The sequence below is a fragment of the Lutra lutra genome, chromosome 1 (genome assembly GCF_902655055.1).
Source record: "Lutra lutra chromosome 1, mLutLut1.2, whole genome shotgun sequence".
In the NCBI taxonomy this organism is placed as follows: Eukaryota; Metazoa; Chordata; class Mammalia; order Carnivora; family Mustelidae; genus Lutra; species Lutra lutra.
The window spans coordinates 1,484,947-1,511,927 of record NC_062278.1 but is presented as its reverse complement, the minus strand read 5'-3'; the positions used below and the strand labels follow the sequence as shown (position 1 = coordinate 1,511,927).

At 65.8% G+C, this 26,981-nt stretch overlaps 1 protein-coding gene across 3 annotated transcripts; it reads left to right on the top strand.

Annotated features, from left to right (window-relative positions):
* Nucleotides 1-277: 277 nt before the first annotated feature.
* SLX9 (SLX9 ribosome biogenesis factor) lies at nt 278-26,981 on the top strand. Of its 3 annotated transcripts, none has more exons than XM_047718303.1 (6): nt 284-467; nt 2,584-2,692; nt 16,214-16,282; nt 20,191-20,341; nt 24,570-24,638; nt 25,631-26,981. In XM_047718303.1, exons 1-6 carry the CDS (start codon nt 330-332, stop codon nt 25,752-25,754), a joined length of 660 nt encoding a protein of 219 aa, XP_047574259.1. In that variant the 5' UTR covers nt 284-329; the 3' UTR covers nt 25,755-26,981. The 3 variants fall into 3 exon arrangements, with proteins under 3 accessions (XP_047574274.1, XP_047574259.1, XP_047574267.1); XM_047718311.1 differs by having other exon boundaries at nt 285-467; nt 24,573-24,638; XM_047718318.1 differs by lacking the exon at nt 16,214-16,282 and having other exon boundaries at nt 278-467.

Genomic DNA, 26,981 nt, shown 5'->3' with positions numbered 1-26,981 from the left:
CCTGCTCTCCCCCGGCGCGGTTCGGAAAGCACGAGGCCGTGGGGCAGACACACTGCTGTATTTCCAGCCCGCTTGGCCCGCGGCGCACCTCGTCCGTCGCTACCCCAGACCGCAGGACCGCAGAGGCGGTGGGGCGGGGCCGGAGGCTGCGGGGCGGGGCGGGGCCGCGCGTCCTAGCCCCGCCCCCGTCCGCGCACCTGCACGGGAGGAGCGCGGATCCTAGCAGCCCGGCTCCTGTTTCCGGCCGGGCCGCCCGCGCGGAGGACCAGCTTCCGGCCGGCGGGGCGGCGCGCTGTCCCGGCTTCCGGCTTCCGGCGGCCGGCGGGGGCATGGGGAAGGTGAGGGGGCTGCGGGCCCGCGTGCACCAGGCTGCGGTGAGGCCGGCGGGGCAGGCCCTGTGCGGCCCCGCGTCCCCGGCCCGGAAGGCGGCCCCTGCGCAGGCGGCGGCCGGCGGGGTCGGCGCGAAGGTGAGCGGCGGCGCGGTGGGCGCCCGTGGCGTGGGGCCGCGCGGGGTCGGAGGCGGGGTCGCGCGGGGGCGGGATCGGGGCGGGGCCGTGCGGGGCCGGGTGTGCGCGGACGCGCTCCGCCTGCGGCTTTCGGGGCCGGGGGCTCGGCGCGCCTCGCTGGGGCGGACGCCGGCCGCGGCCCCGCACGGCTCCGCACGGCCCCGCAGCGCGGTCCGAGCCCAGGACGTGGGAGGCCGCGGGCGGCTCGGCGCGCGGGGCTGGGGCGCGGGCGGCGGGCGCCGGGACGCCTGCGAGCCGCGCGGTCTCTGGGGGGAACACCGGGCGGCGCCGGTGAACGAGCGTCCAGTGACCCGGCCGCCCGCGCCCCAGCCCCGCCCCACGCGGCACCGTCGGGCCAGCGGGGTCCTGCCCACGGCCGGGCCCTCGGGGCGCTCGCGGTACGGGCCGGAGGTCGCGCGCCGGGGCGTCGGGGTCAGCGCGCGGGGCCGGCAGGACGGTCCGTCACCGCGACAGAAGCCCGCGGGGCGGCCCCTGCTCTCCCCCGCTCGCCCGCCGGTCGGAGCCGCGATGACGGGGAGGGGCGGCTCTCAGCGTCCCCTGCAGCAGGTGGGGGCGGACGGGGTCCCGGCCTCTGGCTCGCCTCGGACTGGAGCCGGCGCTCGTGGGGGGGTCGTTGGCCGCCGCGGCCCTTCCCGAGGGGGTTCTGTGAGGGGCGGGGTCCAGCGCGGCCTGGCCCAAGCCGCGGGTCCGGGGCTCTGACGCGTCGGTGAGCGCCCCCGGCGGGTGGTTGGCGGGAGGCGGTGGTCGCGCCCTCTGCCCCCGTCTTGCTTACGCGCCTGACGGAGACACGGCCGGAGGGGGACGGGCAGGCTCCCCGCCGAGCAGGGAGCCCGTGACCTGAGCCGGAGGTGGCGCCCCTGCAGCCGCGGCTCCATCCGCATGCCCGTCCCGTGCTGGCAGAGTCCTGCCGATCCCGACCGCAGCAGCCGGGAAGGAGCCGCCCACGGAGCCGCTGTCCGCCGCAGCCGGACCGCCACGGCAGAGCGTTGGGTTGGCACGTGGAGACTGTGGGTGCGAGCTCTGGGGTGCGCGAGAGGGGCCGAGAAGACCGGAGAGGAGGGCGCCCCGGGCCTGTGGAGACGCAGCTACAGGGGCTGCTCTGGCGGGGAGCACGCGGTCCCCAGTCACCGGGCGCCCGCAGGCCCCGCAGGCCCCCGGCAGTGTAGCCGCGCCGGCTACGGAAGTTCGCGGAGCTCCGTGTGACGGTGTCGGATGGCCGCGTGGGGAAAGGGAGTCTTGGCTGTGCACCACCATGGCCGGGTCAGCAGGGTCAGCAGGCTGGCCCTCACCTGCTGCGCGGCCTTCCCCGCCCCGTCCTCCCAGCTGCCTCCCAGGCCCAGCTCTGTCCCTGTGAGTTTTCTGACGTCTCCTGTGCGCTGACCTCCCTCCCGCCCGGAGCTCTGGGCCGCAGGCCAGCCCTGCACCTTGGCGCCCAGGCTGGTTTGTGCTCACCACAAGCCTGTCTTGGTCCGTGACTCCCCTGGGGGTCGGCGCTGCCCCCCCACCCCCCATGCCTGTCCTGGAATGAGCCGGGGGAGGGGGAGCCTGGGAGGAGGGGGAGCCTGGGAGGAGGGCTCTGGCTCAGCACCGTGTGTGTGGAGGGACTGGGAGGGTTTTGGAGTCTCCCCGTGGGCTGACCGTGGTGGGAAGCAGGCCTGGGGAGAGACGGCCGAGGCGGGACGGTGGTCACCAAACGGGACAGTGCCGTGGGGAGAAGGTGGTGCGGGTTCCGGAGGAAAGCTGGCTCCCGTCACGGTGCTTCTGAATGTTGACCTTCCGTTCACAGTCCGTACCCAGCCAGAGCCCGGGCTAGGAGGGTCCCCACAGCAGGAGGAGCAAAGCCCGTTTGAGGCTGGTGGGAGGGAGTGCTGCCTTAGGGGCCGGGGGCCCAGGGCTCAGCTCTGGGGGCGGGGGTTCCCTCCCCTAGGCTCTCCGTGGAGGAGCTGGCCTGGCCCGGCCCATTGGGAGACCCCACTGGGGGCTCTCCCTGCGGCGTGACCAGCCTCGCGAGTACTCTGGAGCCGTGGAGAAATCTCAGGGTTTCTTTCCTTCTTAGGAATGGGCTTTCACGAGCACCGATATTTTCGCCGGGACGACGATAGACCCCAGCGCCTTGGTGCAGAAGTTGGACCCGGACGCGAGGAGTGTTGCTTCCATCAGGAGAGGTGAGCATGCGGGGCTGAGGCCTGGGCGTTCAGAGCCTGGTCCCAGGCTACGTCTGAGACCCTCACGTGTGGGCCCGGGTCAGGTCAGCTAAGCCGTGTGTGTTTTCGGAATGGCAGCGTCTTAAGCTGAACTAAAGTAGAAAGAGCGGCGTAAAGACACCCGTGTACGCGACTCTCTTCCGCCACACGCCGAAGCGCCCCGTCTCACTCCCAAGTTCTTTTAACGCGTGTTTGCGGGGCCGCGGAGACACACGCGTCTCGTACCCAGGGCCGCGGGTACTTGTTCTTTGTCGTCAGGCCAGCACACGGTGCTCACGTCATCGTGATGTCCTGAGAAGGTCTTGTAGACATCGCTGCGCGGGGGCACCTGTCCCGTCCCAGCTGCTGCCCGACTGTATCGTTCCGCGCCTTCCGGTGTGGGGCAGGTCATTTTCCCCAGCGTGCTTCCCCATGCAGGACTTCGCGGGGTGCTTTTCTGACGGGCGGCTGCTGGTCGCAGCCCTTGGGCGCGGTGGGCTCTAGCCTGGACAGGGCACGCTGCCATGGCCGCCACCCGGAGGGAGGCCTCCCCGCTGCCCCGGGGGCGGCACACGCACAGAGGGGCGGTTGGGCGATGGCGGCGTGTGAACCCGGGCAGGGCAGGGCTGTCTGCGCAGACCCGGGATCCTGCTCTGCTGGGATCCGCCCGTCTTTTCACCTTGCCGGAGGGAGCCCTGCTCTGCCTTTCCGTCCTGAGAGTTGCAAGTCTGTGTCGTGCCGCGGCCCGCGCTGGTCTCTGCGGCCCGGCGGTCCTCGGCCCGTTCCACGTGCGCGTTTCCGAGCTCTCCCCGTGTTGGGTAATGGCGTGGCTTCCGGGTCTTCACAGCGTTCGGGTCCGTCTCCTGCTCGTCCCCTTTCTCAGGGCTCGTGAGCTGTAGTTTCGCCGCTGGGCTCGTGTCAAGCCCTTAGCCTGGGGTTACGCGCGCCGGGCTGCGCGGTGGCTACTGTTTCACGGGAGATGGGCCGTCCTGCTCTCCTTGGCTTCTCCGTACGTTGAAGCCTGTAGGGGACCCGGCCCTGCGTTCTCGGCCAGGAGCTGAGTGAACCCACAGAAGACAGACGAGAGGAAGAGGGTATCGCCCGGGGGGAGCCTCTGTGAAGGAGACTCCACGGGGCCGTCGGAACTGTGGCTTCTCTGGCATCTTAGCGTGGAGGCTGATCCTGTAGGCTTCCAAGGGCACAGACGAGAGGGTAAATCCAGGAGGACTTAGCGGAGGAAGGGGTGTCAGTGCAGGTGCAGCCAGAGGACATCCCAGGACAGGGACCCCTGCAGTCGTTTTCAGGATTTTCTGCTTTGAGTCGCGAAGGGGAGCTCTGGGAGGGCCCCCTCCCGCGTCTGCCTGTAGCTCTGGGACGCCTTATGGTGGCCCACAGGGCAGGTTCGTCCCTCACGGGCCCCCGGCTCTCTTGGAGGAGGCCCGCCACACAGCGGGTTGCAGCTCGGGCTGCGTCCTGCCCCGGTGTGAGCCCCTGTGCTTCCGCAGGGCCGCGGGGGCCGGGGGCACTCAGGCCTCTTCATCAACCAGCGCTCTCGCTGTTCTGTTCTCGTCTGTCCGCGTGGACGGCTTCTCCCCGCTCGCTCGGCCTTGGGTGGTAGCTCTGTGTTCAGGGTCGCTCTTCGGGGTTTCTGAGTCACCGTGTGGACTGTGCCTTCACAGAGCGGACAGACGCGGTCTTCCCACGTCCCCCCACCCCCACGCTGTGCCACCCTGTGGCCTCTCCCCTGCTCTGCCTGCCTCCGTGGTGGCTGTGCGGCTGTTGGCCTCCTGCCCGTGGGGCGGGCTCAGGCGTACTGGTCCAGCCCCAGTCCGGGCCGCACAGGCTGAGCCCTCCGTGGAGTGGGCGGGCAGCGGGCAGGAGATGGGCACCACTTGGCGCACGCGGTCTCCTCCTCGTGTGCTCCTCACGGTCCCGTCTGTGGCTGACAGCTGGAGCGGAGCGGCTGAGCCCAGCCAGACCTCTTGCCGCGGCGATGCGCCCTGGGCACCTGTCCGCTCCGTCCCGGCGTACGGTGGAGGCAGCTTGTGTGTGGCTCTTGTTCCCGTGGCCGCTGACGAACCACTGTCAGCAGCAGCAGCCGCGTCCATGGGTGTGCACCTGGGCTCCCCCTGACCTGAGACGGTGGGGTCGGCGGGGTGCTCCGGGGCCCCCAGTCCTGCACCCGCCTCCGGCCTGCCTGTAGTGGGGGTTCTGTGAGGGGCTGGCTTTAGGGGCAAAGCGCGGGAGAAGGCGTCCGTGCTGCGGAGTCCCCGAGCAGTGGCGGGAGCCGTGGGACAGCCTGGTCCTGCCTCGGCCGCTGCCAGTCCATGGTGGCGGCTGCTGGCGATCGGGGCTCCCGTTGCACTTAGGGGTCAGCTGAGCATGGCATCTGCCGGGCAGGCGTGCTGCGTGGCCTGCCTGGGAGGGTCCGGGGCGCCTCTCACCATGTTGGCCAGGCAGTGCTGCCCTGCCTGCGAGGGGCCGGCGTACTGTGTCCCCCTCGTGGATGATACGGGAGGAGCTGGTCTGGGCGCCGGACCCTCTGTGGAGCTCAGAGGGATGAGGCCCCATCCGGGAGTGAGAGTGACAGCAGCGCCTCCCTCGGGTCCCCCGCAGGGCACGGTGGCCCCTCCCTCCATGTCTCTCCTCCCCTGAGCAGCGAGAGCCGCTGAGGCTGCGTGCCCACCAGCATCATGGGGACCCCAGCCGGACCTGCCGGACCTTGCTGCCGCCGCCCTCCAGTGGTCTCCATGTCAGGGAATCGGCCAGGAGCCAGTGGGTCCTGTTTGGCAGCTGTAGGGGCCCAGGGGCCCCTCCCGTCCTCTCCTGGACCCTCTTGAAGACTGTAGACCCCAGCCCAGTCCTCTCGGTTCTTCGCTGTGCATGAGCATGTCCTTCCTGACCTGACGGGGTCCTAGCAGCCGCTCTGGTCCCGCGGGAGCCCCCGGAGTGGCGGCCCCTTAGCACATCAGCGGGTCCACCCGCAGAGCTGGGGCCTTGGCTCGTGTCTGTGCTCACGGGGAAGAACTCCGTTACCTCTTGGCTTCGCACTGAGTTCGAGGGCTCGGTAGAAAATGCCGGACCACACGGAAAGCGTGGCCGCCCAGAAAGGGCACCACGTTCTTCCCAGCAAAGACCGCAGTGCACGTCTGGGTGGCGTGAGCCGGAACACCACGGGGAAGGCGCCTGGGTGTCTTTATGGGGCGGGCAGTCAGATGGGGTCCCAGGAAGAGGCAGGAGGAGCTCGGGAGAAACGTGTGCTCCGCTCTCGGGTCCTCGAGCCGGGGGCACGGCACAGTGGGCCTCGCGGGCGGAAGTGCCGGGGAGGGGGCTGGTTAGGAGACGGAAGATGGGCATTGGCTAGTCCGTGGCCTCTCCCCAGCCAGGAGAGTGTGATTTTAGGATGTGACACGTCATCACACACAGAAAATTAAGCAACACGAGCAGAATGAGAGGGCCCGGGCTCCGGGGTGTGGAGCTCAGCGCTCGGGCTGTGTCGGGAGCTCTGCGGTCTTCGCAGTCGGCGGAGCCGGGAGGGCCTCAGGTAGAGCCCGGGTCCTGGGGACCTGAAGTGGGCAGTCGCCTGGGGCCGAGCTGCTGCTGGTCAGGGGCATGTGCTCAGGAGCCCCATGAGCCGGTGGCCTCCAGCAGGGCGCCGGGTCTGCAGGTCTGTAGGCCGGAGGCGGCCGTGGTGTCTGCCTTCCGAGTCCTGCCCGGTTCGGTGCGGGTGGGCCGGGTGGGAAGTGCTGGACAGGGCGCTCGATTCCTGTGGCCGCCCGCCTGGGGCTGCCGAAGCTGCGGCCCCTTCCCTGCCGCCTGACGCGTCCAGACGGCTCAGATGGCGGCTTTCGGCCTCCCCCCGACGCTGGGCCGCCCTCCCTGCCAGCGGCTCTTCCGCTTTGGCCTGCATCCCCTTGTCTCCCGACGGACCGGCGCCCTGGGTCCTGGCGCGCTTTGTGGCTCCCCAGGCTTGCGCCGGGGCTGGTGGCCTGAGGCAGGCGCGGGTTCTGTGGAAGGTGGCGTCCGAGGACTCGGCTGCTGCTCAGTCATGTGCTGGGCCGCGAGGGCACGGGTGCCTGCCGGCCCGGGTCAGCGCAGACACGGTCCTTCCAGAGTCCTTGCCCTGGGCTGAGTCAGCAGCGGAAGCGCTGCCTGTCTGGCTGCGGGAGCCATGCGGCGGGTGTGGTCCCCGTGCGGGGGGTGCTGGGGGCTGGCCCACCGTGTGTCCCCGCGTTTGTCCCCGCCGCGTGCACGCGTGCAGCTCCCTGCCCGTGTGGGAGCTGCTGCTGGCGTCTCCTCTGAGCCTGTACTAGCGTCTTTGCGATCCCTGCTGGCCTGCGAGCCGCGTCCTGCCTCCGTGGGCCGCCTTGTGATTCCCGGCAGGGATGCTGAGCTCCGCCCGGAGGGCCCCCGGCCGGACTCTGTGCTGTGGGCTGTGGGGTTCCTATGCTGCTGTGGCTTCGTCTCCCATCCCCAGGGGCAGGAGGCTATGCTGCAGAGCCACAGGTCACCCCAGTTCCTGCTGCAGATGGCACCCCGTCCTCGCCAGTAGCGGAACTCGGCGTTGCCTGGAGGTCCGGGTCTGTGGGCTCCTGGACCTGTGTGTGACGTGGCTTCGAGGCTCCCCCATGTCTGTCTGTGAGGGCCCGCGGCCGGTCTGGGGGACGGGGCGTCTGGCTCCTGCGTCCCTGCCCCGCCCAGGACACTGCTCTGCCGGTTCTCTGTCCCGTGTCGTCCTCTGTGCTGCCAGGTTGCAGGTTACAGGCCCCGTCTGCTGTCACGTAAGCGCGCAGAGTGTTGGGTCAGTACTCGGGCGTGTGGCCTGGGGTGGGCAGTGCTGGCCCCCAGACCCAAGCCCAGGGGAGCAGGCGTGCGCGGGGAAGGCCTGGTTGGGTGGGGGGGAGTGTCAGCATCGCCGAGGAGCGCGGTCAGCCCACTTGAAGGCCAGGACGCTGGGCGGTGTGGAGGCTGCCGGGACGTGCTCTGGGGGCCCACTTGCCTGTGGCGGAGAGGGTCGAGGTGGCTGTGGTGAGCGGACCAGGCCAGCCTCCGGGCTGGTGGGACTGAGGCGTGACCTTGGCTTTAGGCGGGAGCAGGTGCAGGCGCGCGGTCTGCCCAGCAGAGGGTGGCAGAGCCGCGTGTGCCGCGAGGCCGACCCTGCCGCGGGCGCTGGATCCTGTACCCGGCTCCCGGGGCTTCCTGGTGGTTGTCGCCCGGGTCCGGGATTCCCTAACGCTCTCCCCTTCAAAGACGTTCCCAGCTGTTTGGCCGGACGACCCACCGGGAAGGTTTTCATTACTCACCTCGCGCCGCCCGCGTGGGATGAGCGGGAAGCGGGGATGGCTCTGGGCCAGGCTGGGGCCTTGCTGCTGGCTGTGCGGGGACTGCTTTGGCCGGGGGGGGTGTCTGACTCCCCCGTGGCCTTGTGGCCCTCCTGAAGACCGTTGCGGGGGGTCCCGGAGGTCTGCAAAGGCTGGCAGTGTTTGCCAGGTCCGGGAGCCAGAGGGCCACCCTGTTTCCTTGCTGTGCGTGGCGCCCGCCTGTGGGTGGTGGCCACGTCTCCCGAGACCTGTGGGGTGGGAGCACCTTTGCCCAGCCCCAGGGAGGGGCACCCACTGCCTCCAGAGGCACTGTGACTCATGGGGCCCAAAAGTCTGTGTGCCTGTCCGTGCGGAGGACGGGGAGGCAGGCTCTCCAGCCCTGGGCCTGCTGGGGCCACGGGGCCGCGGAGCTGGAGTGCTGATGGCCCCCGACCTGCAGTCACGCACTGGGGCGCAGGAAGGGGCCCGCCGTCGGGCTGCCCGCGGCTTGGTCTGCCTCCAGCCCGTTCTTTGCAGCAGCAGGAAGCCGGGAAGGGCAGGGTCAAGGAGGCAGCCGGAAGGGCCTGCTCCGATGGCTGGGAGACGGTGTGGGGCCTGGGGCCTGCGTCCCGCTCCCTCTGTCATCAGCGCTTGGGAGGAGGAACGTGGGAGGCCTTGGTCCTGTGCTTGAATTCCCCTTCCTCCCACTTTGGGACAAGCCAAGGCCGCTTCGCTTCCAAGACCTTCTTCCAGCCCGTAGATGGGCTCCTCATGGGGGGTGAAGCGTGGGGGGACCTGGCTGATGCCCACGGGCACTGCAGCCCGGCCACGCGGGGACTTGTGTGCGCCGTCTGTGCTGAGAGGGTTCGGTGTGGGGCTGGGGGCACGGCAGCATCCCAGCACCCTGGAGTGGCCGCGGCTTGCCCTCCACCCATTGAGTTCCTGTGCTTTGATGGGGGGGTGGGCTGTGCCTGTGTTAGGCTGAGCGGCCGGAGCCTCTGTGCCCATCCCGGCAGCCCTGAGCGTGGGGTGGGGGCTGAGATCCACGCTGGGGGAGGCCTGGTGGCCTTAGGAGGTGTTTTTCCTGGGCCAAAGCAGGGTAGGTGTGGGGTGGTGAGTGTCTGCAGGACACCCACGCCTGTAGGCCTGGGCTCAGGGCGTGCAGCGGGCAGGGCCTGGCCAGCCCCTGTCTTTACCCTGTAGGTGGCTGGGGCACCCCTCCAGCCGGCACCTCCCTGCCCGGTTCCAGGCCATCTCGTGGGTGCCCCTCTCGGAGAGCCCCAGCCCAAGTCCTGTCCCCACACTGTTGCCCAGCCCTGATGACCTAAATGCCAGTGGCGCTACATAGCCCACATAGCGGGTGGGGGAGAGACGGGACATGCTGGGCTCACCCGGGCTCCCAGAGTCAGTGTGAGCCACAGCAGGGTGTGGGCCCCACGTGTCACCGTGCTCACCAGGTCCAGGGCCTCATCGATGATCACAACCCCTTTGAGCAAGGGGTCCTCCTTCCTCCCAGCAGGGGTCCCTGGCTTGGCCCAGTGTAGCTTCTGGAGTCCGTGTCTACCTTCAGGGAAGCAAAGGGGACCATCGGGGTGAGCCCGGCAGCCACCCCGCAGGGCTGGGGTCCAAGGTCCCGCCTGGCCATGGGAAAGAGGACCAGGGTTGGGACTGGGAGGACCGTACCCCACTCTATGGTCAGGCCACGGGGGTGCCACGCTGTGGGGCCTTGGTGTGCCTGTTGGCTGAGGCCCCGGGTCCAGGTCTGGATCTGGCTCCAGCCCTGGCAGTGCTCGTGTTTGTGCTCCTCGGAGGCTCTGGGCGTCCGTCCCACCCCGACACGTGCCCGAGCCGCCTCCTGTGGCAGTGGGCCGTGGCCGGCATGAGGACACGCCCAGAGTCGGCTGTTCTGGTCGGGTCGTTGTGGACCTGGGAGGCCGAGCTCTCCTCGGGCAGCAGTGAGAGGCTGTCCCTTCAGGGTGGGGACGCTGGAGTGGGGTGCGCCGCAGCTTCTGGGCCGGCCTGTGCGGGGCTGGGGCTGTGTTCCTCTCCGCAGCCATCTGTAGGGCTGCTGCCTTTGTCCCGGACCCCGTGTGCTTCAGTGACTCTCTGCTAGGTTGGCGGGCAGTCGGGGGAGCCGGCCTGCTCCGTCACGTTCTGCCCACCGGTTTCTTCCTGTGGTTGGCTCCCTCACTGGCAAGAGGGCTGCTGGGGGGCCCTGTGAGGTCATCTTCGCAGAGCTTAGCTTGCAGGGCGTGGCCCAAGCAGTGACAGGGAGGCTCATGATGACCCCTGCACTGTCCTGGAGTGTGTCCCGGCGGCCCCTCCCTGGCAGCACGGCAGACCTCATGAGCGTCCGTCGGACGGAGGAGGCTGTTGGATTTGACCGTCGTAGGGATGGCTGACGCGTGTCTGGGGGGAGAACAGGCAGCCCTTCGGGGGCCAGCGTGGAGAGTCGGGCAGGAAGGCAGATCAGGGCTCGCTCTGGCATCGGGGGGAGCGGGAGGGCCAGGCTGCGGAGGAGGCCCCTTCGCTCTGTGCCACTTGAGGTCCTCGCTCCGCGAAGCCGAGCTGACGCGTGAGCAAATGCCCCGATCCCCAGCCTGGAGCCACCAGGGCAGCCACCAGGGCAGCCACCAGGGGAGCCACCAGGGCAGCCACCAGGGGAGCCCTGGCCGAGGCGCGGAAGTCAGGGCCTGGCCTCCCTCTGAAACCGCTTTTGTGAAAGGTAACGCTTCTCAGCGGGAGAAGCTCGTGTGCCTTCTGGAAAAGACAACGCCTCCGTCTCCACCCAGGGACCACCCAGGGATCGCACTTCCCGTGTCTCTGTGTCCCTGTGTGGGCTTTTGTGTTTGTGACCCGGCTGTGTCCATACACTGACCTGGTCAGAGCAGGTGTCACCTGCCCCGTTTCTGGATGTGGCCGGTGGCTGCCTGGCCGAGCTGGTCTCCCGCTCTCCGAGCAGACGGGCCCCTCCGCCCGTGGCCGGCTGGGGGAGCCGCCGGCCCTGTCTGTGGCAGCGTCCCTCGGAATCGCCCTGCTCGCCCCCTGCTCGGCTCGCGCACCGCCTCCTCCACACGCGGCTCGGGAGGCCGGCCTGGCCCCGCAGAGAGCTGGCGGCCCGGTGTCGGGACAGTGCGCCACCTCGGCTCCTGGAGCTCTCCGTCAGCGGAGTTGGCTGTGGTCGCCGGCGGGTCCTCGGGGCTCCTCTGTCACCGGATACCGCTGGAGAGCCTCGTGTCCGCTCCCGCCACTCCTGAACCTTCCCACTGAGAGGGGACGTGGTCTTTATGGCGCTGTCCACCAGCCACGGTCTTTGGACCCGTTGGGGCATGTGGGGCTGTCTGGCCTTTGGGGGTTCATCGCGTCCTGAGGGGTGTCGCGTACTGGCAAAGACGGGCTGGACAGGTGCCGTCATGCACGCGGCTCACGCTTTCTAACACAGCGCTCTGCGCTTGGTGGCAAGGGGCCATGTCCGCGGCTCGTGGGGCCTGGCAGCGGACCCCGCGGGCCGTCTGCTTGTCACTCATGTCCCCGTGGCTGAGCGGGGACCGTCCGGCCGTGTCAGGGCTTGGGGCCCGTGGGTCTGGCGGCCGTCCCCCTGTGAGCACCGGCGCGCTGGTGGGTTTTCCAAAGCCCACCTCAAGGTGCTCGGGATGCGTGAGGTTGGGGCCTTCCTGGTCTCCTGGGGACGAAGGGTCCTCACGTCCCTACCACTCAGAAAGAGGTATGGTCCAGTGAACGTGCCGTGACCGCTGAGCCTGAGTGTCACCCATGCTCGCCAGCGTGTCTGTGACGTCCCTGTCGGCTCTGTGGGCCGGGTGCTCGCCACGTTCGGGGAGGGGCTGTGCAGCCTGTCTGGCAAGGAGCCTGGAGCCGGGCCTGGCCTGTCCGCTGTGGGATGGTCATAGACTGTGCAGAGGAGGCGAGGAGGGGACGCCCCAGAGCATGTTGAGCGGGTGTTGCTTGGGGTGTCCTTGGGCAGCTCTCACACTGTCCCCTTTCTCCCTGGCAGACGTCAAGGCCCCCCCGCCCCTGCCAGAGGGAGGCCGAGCTGGGCTCCAGCATCTCAGGGTGGCGGCCCCCTGCAGGCTTCCTTCCCTGAGAGAAAGGAGCCCGTGAGGATGAGCCGTTTGCCTCCGTCCTTGGAGCGCAACTGTGCTGCTCGCTGGCCCTCTGGCGCCTGGTTATGTGGACGGTCCCCCACCTGGTCTCCCCTGACAGTGGCCTGCAGAAGGCGATGGCGATACGGGCCGGGTTGGCAGAGGTGGGACAAGGGGTCGTGAGAGGAGCAGACGGGTCACTCGTGTCATGCTGGGGACAGGGGCCCAGGCGCTGGCAGGACAGTCTGCCCTGAGGGGACACCGCAGGTTGGCCCAAGCCCCCCCAGGAACCCCTCCCCTCTGCCCATGGGTGCTGCCCTCGTTCCGTCCTGTCAGACTTTGGGGCTGGCAGGGTCATCTCTGAAGGAGGACAGCTCTGCGGCTGCAGCACCGAAACCACCGCGGCCACGTCACCATGTCTTCATGGTGGAAGTTGGTCCTAAGGGTTCTGAGTCTCTCTTTTTGACGTGCACACCAGTTTGGGGCACCTGGGGGCTCGTCGCGGGAGAGGGCTTTCACAGCAGAAACGTGTTTAACAGTAAGACTTGGTGGGTGTGTTTTTGAGAATACGTTGATGTGGCCTGTTCGGTGAATAATCTTGTCGCTTTTCTTCCCAGACGCTGTCTCTGATTAGGGAAACTTGTCCTCAGTTCTTTTCTATTTTTGTGTTTTGAAAAGAATCCTACGAGGCCACCTGCTTGCGGAGTGCAGTGGCAATAATTAAACGGAAATTGAAGAAAACAATCTATCTGCACCATCGGTGGTAGGCGACCTCCTGTCTCAGGCTGGGGTGGGGAGCGTGGGCCCTCCACGTCTGGCTGCCTCTCCCACCGCTGGCCCGTCCTCTCCCTCCTGCAGAGCCCCCAGTGCTCACCCGCCCGTGCCCCCGAGAGCTCGCTGCCCTTCCTCGCGCTGGTGTCCCGCCACTGCCCCCTGGTTAGCGTGACACATACAAGCGTGGACGCTCTGTGCAGGGACTCTGGCGTGGCTGTCCCCACTGCAGGCTTCTCTGTTTCCGTCGTCTGCACGTGTGGCTGGTCCCGGCCCCACGCGTCCTCTAGCGTGGGCATGTGGCCCAGCAGCACGCGGCATGCCCGCTCCTGTGCTAGGCTGTTGGGGTTTGTCGTATGACGGGCCCTGGGCTGCAGGGCGTGTCGTGTCTGCCGGCCACTGTGCATGCTACTTAACTCCCTCTGCGGACGTAGCTGGGCAATTGCTGAGACCACGTGCAGACAAGACATTTAGAAAACCCGAGGGTGGTGTTGGGAGCTGGATGGGCCCTTTGGCCCCGGGTTTGCATCCCAAGTCCCCGCCTGTGGCCCAGGGTATGAGTGCGTGTCTCCGACTGGGGCCTGCACGCACGAAGCCCGTAGAGCAACGGAGGTCAGCTGGCGCTGCCTAGTCCCCTTCTGAAGGCGCTGCCCGTGGGAGCCTCTGCTCTGCGTGTGGGAGTCTGCCTCTGGTCTGAGCTGGCGGGCGCACGCGTAGGTCTCTGCTCATGTCAAGGGCGAACAGCGGGGCCCAGTTTGTAGAACGTGCGCGTCCTTTGAGGTTCCGTGAGCCGTGGTTCTCTGCAGGCAGCCCGCTTCTGCACCTTCCCTGTTCCTTTATTTGTCTTTCCTATTTTTCAGAAGAGCTTTTTACATAGGAAGGACGCAGCCTGTTCTGTTTGCGGCAGGTGGCCCCGACAGGTCACTGAGCTTTTCCACCACAGGTCTCGTATGTTGTCACATGGGCTTTTTCTTTGTGTTTTGTGACTCGTTTGTGCTCTTCATGGCTCCTTCATGGTGCTGTGGTTTCTCTATTTCATGCACTGGGACCTTCTTTCGATGCACAGAGGGACGGGAGGGAGTCGCGCTCCCTCACCCCCATCTGTCTTCGGCAGCCCGCACCGGGTGCCTTCGTGCGAGGCCTCGGTGACGCCGGCCCGCTCCCGCAGCCGCTCCGGACCCATGCCCGCATCTGGCACATCCTTGTCGGTGGACGGAGAGCGGGTTCTTGATGTCGTTTATTGAGAAGCAAATTACGTATTGATTCAGCTTCCGTTCCGTTGGGACGTCCATCCTGGGATGACGCGCTGCCGCGTCCTGTCCCCTCTGCTGACCGCCGGTGGTGCGGGCCACAGGGCGCCAGCGCAGTGCCGGGCCGGCCGACATGGGCTCCCTGCTGGGCGTTACTGCCTCTGCCCCGGGGCTTCGCCAGGACATGGTGCCCGAGTGGCTCACACGGACGAGGGGACCGTCGCGTCTCTGCCTTGGGGCTCTCGATGGCTTCTGGTGACACAGACCGACCGGCTTCATCCAGCTGGGGGTCCACTTTGGGTCAGGGATGTCAGGTGCTGCCCTGCCGCTCTCTGGCCTGCTGGAGGCAGGGGCTCCTCTGTCTCGCTCCCGTCCTGGCCGGATGCTGAGGGAGAGAGCCCCGTGTCCGGTAGCCAGGGCCGAGGGGGTTTCTGAGCCCTCTGAGAGGCTCCACCTGTGCCGCGTGGCTCAGGCTTTGCTCCGCGTCCTGTGTCTCCGTTACCCTCCAGCAGCATCGTCCCAGGGCAGTTTCCGAGGGCCCAGCCCGGGGCCGCCAAGCCGTGGAGGCCCACTAGGCTCACTCGCATGCTCCTTTCCCATCCCAGTCCCTAGCTGTTCCTGGGACCCCGGGGTTTCGGCCCCCTCTGACATAGGGCTAGTTCGTAGGGTCGCTGACAGGTGCCCAGTGCTCCTGAAGGTCAGCAGGTTTCTTCAGGTAGTTCATGAACAAGCATTAGGGGCGCCCCTTTCCTTGGAGGCAACGTGTGACGCCATGCCAGTGCCCAGTAACTCCGCAGTCCACGTGGGGACTGGGCGGGCAGGGCCACGCGGGTCGGCTGCCTGGCTGATATGGTGGAAGCACAGGGCTTTGCCTTATTCCTGAGCAGATGGATGTGCAGGTCTGCCCGGGTGGCTAGAACAGACTCCACACCAGTAGCCCTCACGGTCTGGGGACTGGGCATCTGAGGTCAGCATGCTGGCTGGCTCGGGTCCTCCTAAGGCCTCTCTTGTGGGCGCATACATGGCCGTCGTCCCCACATCTTTGTGTTGTCGTCCCCGTGCGTGTCTGCGATCTCATCTCTTCCTGTGAGGAGCCCAGTCACCTCGGATCGGCCACCCTGGTGCCCTCAGTAAAGACCGTGTCTTGAGACAGTTGCATTCCGAGGGCCTGGAGATCAGGACATGAGCATGTGCATTTGAGGGACACAGTTTAGTCCATAAAATGGGGGTGTGCAGGCATACATGGGGGTGAGGGTGGGCTGATGGGGTGGGGAGGCCACCTGCCCACTGAGCTGGGGGGAGGAGGGAGGGTGGTGGGAGGGTCCGCCCGTGGCCTGTGTTCTGGGGCAGAGGAGAAGGCGTGTGGGGCACTCTTCACCCTGTGACCCTGGACTGGCAAGGCCAGGGACATGTTGGGGGACACGTTCCCATGCTGGCAGGCAAGAGTGGACAGCCGACCCCTGCAGAAGGCACTGTGTGAGGAGAAGTGGGTTTTTCTTTTTTTTTTTTTTTTTAAGATTTTATTTATTTATTTGATGGAGAGACATCACAGGCAGGCAGAGAGAGAGGGAGGAAGGGAAGCAGGCTCCCCGCTGAGCAGAGAGTCCGATGCGGGGCTCGATCCCAGGACCCTGAGATCATGACCTGAGCTGAAGGCAGAGGCTTAACCCACTGAGCCACCCGGGTGCCCCAGAAGTGGGTTTTTCTTACTGTCTTGGTAGAATCAGTGACAAGATCTGGGACCATCTCTTGCTTCGACCAGACTCACCCGATACCCTTGGCTTTGGGCAGCGCCCGTGCAAACGGGTGGGGGAGGAATTGCAATGGCGGGGGGGACCGTGAGCCTCTGCTCCAGGGTGCAAGGGCTCAGGGCCCTGGGCTTCCTCCTTGGTGCCACTAGGCTTCTCCTGAGCGGAGAGTGCATGCCTCCTCCTGATGAGTTGTGTGGGGTCTCTGGGCTGCCTGCCGGAGGTCCTCCCGGGGTCAGGGGCACTGCCTGACACTGGGCCGCCATGCACAGCTCCAGCTCCCCGCTGTGGGCACGGAGCGCCCTGCTCACCCCTATGTGTTCTCTGTCCTCAGGTGTGGAGCCCAGGGTGGTTTTACCCAAGAAGGAGAAGCTGAAGCTGCGGCGTGAGAGGTGGCTGCAGAGTAAGTCCGTGTCCAGCTCCCGTGCCCCCCACCCCACGCTCCCATCCCTGTACAGGTGGCTGATGGCCTAGAGCAATGCCCTGACCCCTCCTCCCCAAGCACTGTGGCTCTGGGCTCCGCATGTGCAGGGCTGGCTCGTCAGCGCGCAGGGACAGTGCTGTCGCAAGGGTCTCCCGGCAGAACCGTCCTGGGGCTCCTGCTCCTCCCTTCCCCCGGCCTGTCTGTGGGGGCTTGGTCCCGGGCCTCCGGCAGATGCCGCACCGCGCCGGGTGTCCCGTCTAGAGCGTTTTCCTGCTGCTGAATACGCACTGGTGGTTTGCTAAGGATTTTCCTACGAGGTTTGCTTTGCAATTTTTTCCTTATTATTCTCATTTTAGTGTGATTCTGTTCACTTTTATTTTTATTTACTTGTTTATACTGTTTTTTGGTTCTTTTGACTTTTTAAAATTGTTACATCCAGGGCGCCTGGGTGGCTCAGTGGGTTAAGCCGCTGCCTTCGGCTCGGGTCATGATCTCAGGGTCCTGGGATCAAGTCCCGCGTCGGGTTCTCTGCTCGGCGGGGATCCTGCTTCCTCCTGTCTCTCTGCCTGCCTCTCCGTCTGCTTGTGATCTCTCTCTGTCAAATAAATAAATAAAATCTTTAAAAAAAAAAATTGTTACATCTAGTATGTTCTCTCATGGTTAAAATTAATTTTTTTCCCTGAAGTTTTTTTTAATAAAAAGATTTTATTTATTTGACAGACAGGGATCACAAGTAGGCAGAGAGGCAGAGAGAGAGAGGAGGAAGCAGGATCCCCGCTGAGCAGAGAGCCCGATGTGGGGCTGGATCCCAGGACCCTGGGATCATGACTTGAGCCAAAGGCAGAGGCTTAACCCACTGAGCCACCCGGGCGCCCCTGGACACTGTTCTTCACTGCATCTGTTCCTCTGTCCATCCTTGCTCATCTGTCCACCACCCGGATCCCACCCACACATTGCTCCATGGGTGGCAGATGGCAGGACACTTTGTCCCGAATGACTCTGCTGCAGTGCAGCCTCTGCTGGCGGTTCTCTTCACTGGGGAGAAGCCGGCCTCCGATGGACGGCCAGGCCGCGGGCCGCCGCACGTGCGGGTACCAGCAGTCCCCGAGAGAGGCAGAGCAGCAGCCCCAATAAGCCCCCTGTACCCCCCACTAGTCCCCGCCATCCCTGGCCCCGGCCATGACCGCCGCCGCCTCTCTGAGTCCGCGGTTGGGATGTGATGGTGGCAGACGGCCTGCAAGCCAGCCTCGTGGGTGTGCTCGGTGCATGCACATGTTTCTTGGCCCCGCGGGACGGTTGGAGGTTCCCTGCCTCCGTGTGGGGCTGTGGCCCGGGCCCCTGTCTCGCCGGGAGGGTTTATCTGGGTGCGCCGTGTGCGGCCGCTTTCCTGTTGCTGGACGCCTGCTCCTCACTCCTCCTCGCTGCTGGGAGGACGGCGGCTGCGAGCGTCGGTTCTGGTCTCCTGTGGAACGTGTTGCCATTTCTCCGCGAGGACTAGTTGGGAACGGGACACCGGGCCACAGGCAGGTGTATGTTCGGTTTTACGAGCCGTGACCGGACGTTTGTCTGGAGCGGTTGGACATTCCTGCTGCCCCGGCCACAGCACCCGTGCACGGTGTGGGTGCCCCGGCTGGGTGTGGGTCGTGGGTCCCTTGCCTCCGTCGCCATGTCCAGCGCTCTTGCCGACGTCCTCCTGCACCGTGAGGGGCTGGGTTTACCCTTTTTTTAACGTGGTCGTTTTGTGTGTGTGTCTCGTATAGGAAAACCGCCCGATCTCGAGTCCTCAGGACGCCATCCTGCGTCTCCGACTGCCCGTCGCTCGGTTGGCTCGGCTTCTGGGCCGTCTCGGGGAGCGTGTGTGGGCGCGTGCAGGACTGGCCATGGCTCGCTGTCCCCGCGGGGTGCCCCGTCCCCGGACACGGTTTGTCGAGGAGCCTCCACGTCCCTCCTCGGCTCGTTTCCCTGTCCTCGCGCACGCTGCTCGGCCTCCGGGGCCTGGTTCGGCTTGGGGGCGCCGCTGTCGGCTGATGCCGCTGTCGGGGAGGCTGTGGGGTCTCGTGGCCACGCCCTCCCCGGTTCTTCGCTGCGGGGCCACGTCCATGGCGGCTCCGTGTGGAGTTTGCCGTGGGCGCCCGGCTGCGTGAATCCCAACCCACCGACAGCCCTGCCGGGCTACGGCTGCGGTGCCTGGGGTGTTCAGGTCAGTTTGGGGAACGTTGCCGCGTTGACAGTATCGCATCTTCACGTTCACGAACACGTCTGTTTCTCCGCTTAACGCGGACTTTCTTTAACTTCCGTTGTTGGCGTCATACGGTCTTCACGGTAGGGGTCTCACGAGGGTCTTCGTCCTGTTTTGTTAAGCTCGCTACTAACGGTTTTGTAGTTACAGTCACGGGGTTCTTGAAAGATTCATTTTCTAGTTTTCTATTAGTAAATAACATGGCTTTTTTGTTATAGTTTCTATTAACACGGAATGTGTTACCAGCCCCAGGGGTGCGGCTCTGGGAACCATCAGGTTGACACACTTCACAGCACTCACCACAGCACGTGCCCTCCCAGTGTCCGTCCCCCAACCGCCCTCTCCGCACCCTCCCCCAGCAACCCTCTTCGTGCGTACGACGGCGTTTTAACATCGTGTCCTTTGAGGGGGCTAAAGTGTGTCCTGATAGTTATTCTGTGGCTTCCTTAGAACTTTCTACGTGAAAACCACGCCGCCTAAAGTGGACAGGGCGTTTCATCTTCCTCACTTCTCGTTTTCGTGTCTTCTCGTTGCTGGGCAGGGGCGCGAGCCTCTGGGGGGGCGGTGACGGAAGAGGTGTGAGTGGTTCCCAGGCCGGGGTCAGGGGCTGGGACCCAGCTGTGCTGTGCATGATGCAAGGTGCCATCTGTCACGTGCTGTCCGCCGCACGCCTGGTTTCTGGGGACCTTCCCCTGGGCTTCTCGTCGGCCGGCAGGTGTGGACACAGGAGTCAGGGGAGTGACTGGGACGTAGCCTTGCCGCCACCTCCCAAATTCTGGCAGGTGCCCGCCAGCCACACTGGTTGGAACACGTATTTTATTAGCAGCTGTAAAATAAAAATATTTCTAAGTGAAAATCAAATCCCCAGGCTTTGGGGCGCTGGTGGGCTCCATCAGTTAAGTGTCCACCTTTCGATTTCGGCTCACATCCTGGTCTCAGGATCCCGGGACGCAGCCCTGTGTCGGGCTCCACGCTCAGCAAGGAGTCTGCACCTCCCCCTTCCTCGGCCCTGCCCCCACGCGTGCCCACGTGTTCTCAAATGAATACATCTTTAAAAAAAAAGAAATTCCCAAGGCTGTGCCCCCACGCAGGCCCTGCCCTCGTCCCTCCTCCAGCGGGGAGGCCCTGCCCTGCCAGCCAGCGCGGGCTCCTCCTCCAGCTCCCTGTTCTCCACTCAGCCATGCTCGCCCCCAGCCTACCCCAGGGCCCCCTTCCCAGGGGCTGCGCTGCCCCCTCAGAGGCCCAGACCACTGTGCAGCGCCTTCTGAGAGCCCCGTGAGGCCTGCTCCCATATGTGGGGACCTGCTTTCTCCTTGCTGGTGCGTCCCCGGAGAAGCGTGCGGAGCACAGGCGTGTGTGACCCTCCGTGACCCACTGTTCCTGTCGTTCGCCCCTCGCCCCCTTTGATGCAGCAGCCCCCACGCCCACCGCGCACAAGCCGCCGCGCCAGCGTCCCTTTCAGAAAGAGAGCACCCGCGCGTGCAGCTCGGTGTTGGCCTTCGCCGTTAGGCTGCCGGCCTGCCTCCGGCTTCCCCGGCCGAATGGAGGTGCCGCCCGCCGGCCCTGCTCAGGGAAGAAGCCGGTTGCTTGTGTGCTCGTCCCTTGCTCTCTGCTCCTCTCGCTAACCCACTGTCCTCCCTCCCCCCAGAAATCGAAGCCATTAAGCTGGCGGAGCGGCAGCGCAAGGCGGAGCAGAGACGGAGGGCCACGGTGGTGGTGGGGGACCTGCAGCCCCTGAGAGAAGCCCTCCCTGAGCTGCTGGAGCTGGAGACGGGTGCGCGGCAGCCCCGTGCCCGAGGGTGAGTGTCCATCTGCGGCCTGGGGATTGTGGCACCAGGATGGGGCCGGCCTTTCCGGGGCGGCAGCCGCTGACCTGTGTCCAGAGCCCCGAGAAGAACCGGCAGGGGGCCAGGGGGAGGCAGAGGCCGCTGAGGCGCCTGACCTCTTTGTTGGTGCAGAAGCTCTCGCTCCCGTGGCCCGAGCCTCAAGGCAGGCAGGTGGCGTGGTGACTCCCTCGAGTGGGGCTGGGAGCCCTGGGGCCTCTGGCGGCGAGCAGCCCGGCCGGCGTGTGGACGAGGGGCGCCTGTCGGCCTTCTCCACTGCGGGCCTCGGAGTGGCTTAGCCGGGAGGGCCGCGGTGTGGTGGGTCCTTCCAGCTGCTGGGCTCACCCCGCAGGGACCCTGGCTGCCACCACACCCACGGCCTTCAGCTGCCCCTCCCGCAAGCACGCGTTCCTTAGCGCTTCCTGCCTCCCCAGGACTCACGTGCTCTAGGGAAGCCAGTCCCTTTGCAGTCCCTCCCTGGGCCTCACTGCATTGGCTTGGCAGGGGGGTGTCCGACGACATGCTCAGGGCCACTAGGCCGCAGAGTCGGAAGATCCCGGGCTAGCCCGGATGGAAGCACCCAGAACCTTTAGTTTGGAGTCAAGGAGTGGCCTTCACAGTTGAGAGTGGGGATGGCGCCAGAGCCTGAGAGGCAAATCCCCCCGGTTCTCCATAAAAAATGTGACCCCGGTCAAGTGTCCTTTCCCCTGCTTTCAGCTTTCTCATCTGAGAAATGTGCTTGGGGCTCCCCCGGGGAAGAAGAGCCACGTAAGCACCCGGCCGGCCGCCGAGGGAAGGGCGCGTGGCCTCCCGTAGCCTGGGTGCCGAGCCGGGCCGTAGCTGAAGTGGCTTCCGGCGCTCCGGGTGCGGGAAGGTCCCCAGCTGGTCTCCCCCTGAGCCTCCTATTGGACAGGGTCACTGTCCTTCCTCAAGTGTGTCTTGGCACTGGGAGGCTGTTTGTTTGAATAATGTTATTTTAGAAGAGTTTGATTTACAGAAGAATGATGAGAGGACCGAGAGTTCCCACGTCCCTGACACCCAGCCCCTTGTCAGCGGCAGCTTCCGGGGTGCGTCAGGCGCTGTTAAAGGAGCCAGCGTTGATACGTAAATAACAGCAGTAAATAAGAGCAATGGAATTAAGCTCACGGTTTATTCAGATTTCCTCAGTGTCCCCTAACATCTGTCCCAGGATCCCGTCCAGAACACCACGCAACATCGATCACGTCCCTTTCCGTTTCCTCTTGGCTGTCCTTCCGAGGACCGTCCTTCCGAGGACCCCAACCGTTGGGTGCAGGCCCAGTCAGGCATTTGGGGAGACGCCCCTCGCTGGGGTTCGCAAGGTGGTTCCTCGAGGGTGGACCGGGGTCAGGGACTGTTGGAGGGAAGACCGCAGAGGGGAAGTGTCCGTCTCCTCCCACCCGGCCCAGGTGCCTGCAGTTAGCACGACCTGTCACTGCTCACGTGGGCCGTGGTCCCCTGGCGGAGGTGGGTCTGCCGGGTGTCCCCACCCCACGTGGCTCCTTCCCTTCCCTGCACCGTCCCCTGGGGCACAGCCCACACCTAAGGAGGGGGAGGCACACTCCACTCCCCGAGGACAGAGCGGCTGTGCAGACACTGGGGGGTTCTCCTTCGGAGGAGGAGAGAAATACCGTTTCGGCACCAGCGTGCGCGTGAGCCGCTGACCGATGTCAGTGCAGGCTCGTGGGTAGTTACGTACAGTGCGGGCTTCACTCTGTGGCTGGCACGGGTCCGGCTCTGGCCACCGGGAGCCCCTTCAGGTGGCTCCTCTGTCCCTCTGACACGCCCATCAGGGTGGGGGCTCCTTCCCTTCTGGCTCTGCCTGGTGCTCCAGGGCCCCCGGGGCAGGTCCTGCCTGATCCTGGAATCAGCGTTTCTGCGGGCGCCCCGGTCTGTCTTGCGGCGGGAGTGAGGAGCTCTGTGTGCGTCCCCCGTGCGTTTCTGCAAAAGTACCACAACGGTTTACAAGACCATCCTTTTGTTTGTTTGTTTTTTTTCCTAAGATTTTATTTTTAAGCAATGTCCACACCCACTGTGGGGCTCAAACCCACAGTCCTGACACCAGGTCACATGTTCCACTGACTGAGCCAGCCGGGCACCGCAGGACCACCTTCCCTGTAACACTGGCCTGGAGTCTGAGGGTCCCCAGGATCACCCTTAGTTTTAGTTCTTTAGGACTCAGAACTCAGCAGGCTGAAGGGAACGGGCCAGAGTTAGCCACGGGAGAGGCCCTTGGGCGGGGACCAGGAGGGTCCAAATGCAGAGCTTCCCACCATCCTGTCCCCATGGGGTGGGGTGAGGGTACAGCCCGTGTCTGTGTCTACAGTACACACGGACTGTGCCAACCAGCTGTGCCCTCCGAGCTCAGTGTCCCCCTTCCCCAGGCGGCTGGTGAGCTGGACCTTTGTTTCCTTTCTCTCCCTTGTGCTTCTGAGCCGGCTGCGGCCCAGAGAGCCCCCAGCCCCATCTTACAGGGTAGAGTCCCCGGGAGCTCACCCCTCAGCCCTGCAGTCCTGAGCACAGGCCAAGCCCTCAGTGTGGTCACAGGAAGCGTTTGGTCCCCTTCCTGCCTCACCGGGGCAGGGTCCTGGAGCCAGGGGGAGGTTCCGCGCTGGATGGGCCACAGCAGGTGACTGCTGATTAGTGTGTGTTGTCCCCCCTCCTCTGGGTGTGTCCTAGCATCGGGATGGGACAGGAGGGGGCTGGCCTTGTGGCCCTGGACCCCCAGACCTGAGTGCAAGGGTCACCAGTCACCTACTGGGCCACCCTGACCGAGGCCCTGGGCCGCTCTAAGCTCGTCCCACACCCGTGATGTGGCCTCGGGGGGCGGGGGCCACAGGGAGCCTGTGGTCTGAGCACGGCTTCCCAGGTGGTGTCCCCTGCCATCTGGGGGGCACCACACTGCCCAGTTGCACCAACACAGTGACACTGTTTATCGGTGGATGGTTAGGTTCTCTAGGAAACCCGTTCTCTGGGAAAAGACCATCAGGCCAAGGTCACCTTGTCTTTTCCGGAACTGGAGTGGGGAGCTATGTGTGGCTGAGCCACCAGGCCAGCCACCTGTTGGACCCCATGTGGGCCTGGTGGCCTTGGCCACATCTTGAGGCTGCTGCCATGGATTCTCAGAGCGCCCCTGGTTGGCAACCAGGGTTGGGGGTGCTTCCTGCCGGCTCAGTGCCCCCCGATCTTACAGACCAGCAGCCGCTACGGAGAGCGGGCTGGGAATAGCGCCGCGGGACCCACTGGGCCGCCCCCGGCTGGACTTCACGGCCTCACCTGGAGCTGTGGATTTGGATGAGCCTGCATCGTTTGGGGTTTCTGCCTGCTTGGTTTCCTAGGCCCCGGGGGGTGGGACATGCCACGTGGGCTTGTGCGCATGGGCAGGCGAGTGCCGGGGCTGGGCCCCGCTGCCTGCAGGAGCGCCGCAAAGCTGGGAGTCTCCTGGGCGCTCCCGCACGAAAGCATTTGCCGGTGTGACAGGGAAGCTGAGGTTTCAGGGGTACAAAGGTTGTCCCAAGGGTCATCCCTCGTCAGCTGGTGTCCAGAGCCACTGCCCACGGTGCTGGTGGGGCCGACTTCCTGCCAAGTGCAGAGCCCGACGCAGGGCTCAGTTGCATGACCCTGAGATCATGACCTGGGCCAGAATCCGGAGTCGGATGCTTAACTGACTGAGCCACCCAGACAGTCCGATTATACCTTTTTGTGGATGGAGTATAGGGGTGTTGGGGTGGGGGCTTGGATCCAGGGCCCGGAGATGCCAGCCACGGCCGAGAGGGGCCTGCTCGGGGTGAGCACGGAGAGGGACGGCAGTGAGAGGAGCGGAGCTGTGGCGGCTTGGGCTGCGGGTGTGACGCGTGACAGGCTGGCCGCGGGCGGGGCGTCCACGATGGCCCAGGGAAATGTGTGGCTCTGAGCCGCTGTCTCCGCAGGCCTGCACTGAGCATGGACACAGGAGACGAGTCTCTCATTCATATTTTAACGGAAACCATGAATAAAGGACGAGGTCTCCCGGGCTGGAGGCTAAATTTAGGTGTTGGCCTGGGGCTCTGGTGTTCTCGCCCTTCCTGCTGCCTCGTGTGCCTCCTGGTGACCGCTCCGCAGGGGGCAGACTGTGCTGGCGACTGTGGCGTTGCAGCGGGAGAAGGTCGGGGGGAACCCGTGCTGACTTGCTTCTCTGTGCCCCCAGCAGGGTGAACCGCAGGCCCCGGCCCGCCGAGCTGAGCCGCATGAGCGCTGCAGAGAGGCTCCAGCTCCTGTGAGTACGGCCGCCGCCACGGTGGGCCTGTAGTGCACCCACTCCTGTCCTCCCTCCTCTCCCCAGGACTGTCTGGCCTCTGGCCAGTGGCTTCTCATTGGCACGAAGTAGCCTGTTTGTAGCTGGGCCCGGGAGCCCGATGCGGGGCTTGATCCTGGGACTCTGGGATCATGACCTGGGCGGACGGCTGAGGCTTCACTGACTGAGCTGCCCAGGCGCCCGGCCCCTGTGCTTTTGAGAGGCGGCGTGACCACAGGCTCCACCTGGGGGCTGGCTGGGCGTAGAGACCCACGTGGCGAGAGTGGCGGCCACCACTGTGGACCGCTGGGGCTCGGACCTCCGCCAGAGGAAGCCTCCAGCTCCCGCCAGCCGCCCGTTTGTGGGCATGGCCCGTCTTGGGCCCAGGGGCGGCAGCGCGGGAGGGAGGGAGGGTGTCTCCTATGTCAGGCTGCGTCTGCCTCCCCACGTGTGTCTGCTTCTTCCTGCCTTGAATAGCAGCTTCGTATCGGAGTTGGGGGTGGGGGGCCCGGAGCCCACGTCCTGGGGGGTGGGCAGGGATGCCAGTCCCTCAGAGCCGTGGCTGAGCTGCCACCATAGGTACGGTGGTTCCAGAGCCTGTGTGGTCCTGAGGGGCCCCAGGGCGGCCACTCCGCCCCCGGGCCAGTCCCCCTGGGCCTGACTCAGTCAGGCTGCTCCTGAGCCCCCTCCCTGCCCTGATGCCTTCCCCACTCACCCCCATGGCGCCACTGCCCCCACCCACCTTCCCGAGGCCACCCTTGGGCCCCAGGGACTCTGCCCTGTGTAACCTCTGGTGCCTGGCCTACCTACTCCGGTGTCTAGCTTGCCCCGAGGTGCCCAGAGACGGCAGCTGCCGATGCTCTCCCCCCCCCACGCAGGAGGCTCGGGTTTGCTGACCTGCTGCCGATGCTCCCCCCCCCCCCCCACGCAGGAGGCTCGGGTTTGCTGACCGGCTCTGATGTCGCTTCTTTTAGGGAGGAAGGAAGGGCTCGGTTTCGGGAGCTGCTGGCCAGTCCAGCCTACAGGGCCAGCCCCCTCCTGGCCATCAGGCAACAGCTGGCCCGGCAGGTGCAGCTGGACGGCGGCAACCAGCTCTGATGCGGCCCGGAGGCGTCCCAGGAGCTCCAGGGATCCGCCCCTTGCCGTCCTTGCCCCGAACCTGGCCGGAGAGCCCACCGCGAAAGTGAGGGCACGGTCGCAGGAATCGGGGTGAGGGCATCCCCCCTGTGCTCCCCACAGTCCCTGGGCTTCCTTCCAGACTGCTCTCGGGCTGCCCGGGGTCCCTCGGCACGATCCCCCACCCGGCTGGCTATGTGCCTCCCCAGCTCCTCTGCAGCCCGAGATGCTGTCCAGGCGGGTTCTGTGGACGGCTGCTGCCCTCCCAGTTCCCAGGGGCTCCTGTCTGCTCCTCTTGGGTCATGGCCCCCGTGCCCCTCCCCCAGCCCTTTCTCCCCGTGTCTCCCTTGAGCTCCAAGCCCGCATCGCTCCCGACCTGTGCCTGGCATTGAGGTGAGCAGGGCCACCACCATCCAGCCGTCCGGAGACGGCACAGACCTGGTCCCGCCCGAGAGCAAAATGGGCATTTCCTGTCCGAAGCCCGGGGTTTGGAGGCCACGCTGCAGGGACAGACTTCACCCCTAAGGGCCTAGGCTTATCCGGGGGGTGTGTGCGGTGTGGGGGCACCCTGTCCACGTCCCATGGGGTCAGTGGTGCTGGTCGTGTGGCTCAGTGGCCTGGGCACCCAGGGCAGCAGCTCCAGACCCAGGGAAGCCCCATCACCCTCGGGGCCAGGGCCGGGATACCCAGTACCCCTTGCCTGGCTGTGGTGTGTGGGCGGGGCGTCCAAGAGCCAGGCACTCTGGGCTTTGTGACCGAACTGGCGTGAGCTCTGGAAATGTCATCGATCTCTGGTGCCACGGCTGGTGTGCCCACCGCTCCCAGACACCGAACAGCGTCTCCCAAGGCTCTCCGGGCACGGGTGGCTGAAGGGAATCCGAGCCTGTGCCCCACCCCCATTGGGCATCCTGGACCCTTTCTCGCCACCAGAGCACACAGCGTCGCACCTCCCAGGAACAGGACACAGAAAGGGACAGGTGTGGCCTCTGAAGCTGCGGGTGGGAGCCTGAGTCCCTTTGGCCGGAGGTCAGCACGGCCGTCTGGACACCAGCCTCTGAGCGACGATGCTCTCTTGTTCTCAGCACGGACACCGGTTCCGCATAAGTGAGATGAGCTGTTTACAATGTGTTTGTGGTCGACTCGCGTTTGCAATAAACACGTGCGGGAGAACCCCGAGTGGGGCCCCGCCACGGTCTTAATGTTTCTCCA

What these genes read in the sequence shown, in the direction of transcription:
- SLX9 (XM_047718303.1), top strand. Translation starts at nt 330, where the DNA reads ATGGGGAAGGTGAGGGGGCTGCGGGCCCGCGTGCACCAGGCTGCGGTG. An exon ending in CCGGCGGGGTCGGCGCGAAG is followed by an intron (nt 468 to 2,583) that starts GTGAGCGGCGGC and finishes TTTCCTTCTTAG; the next exon opens with GAATGGGCTTTCACGAGCAC. An exon ending in TGTTGCTTCCATCAGGAGAG is followed by an intron (nt 2,693 to 16,213) that starts GTGAGCATGCGG and finishes CTCTGTCCTCAG; the next exon opens with GTGTGGAGCCCAGGGTGGTT.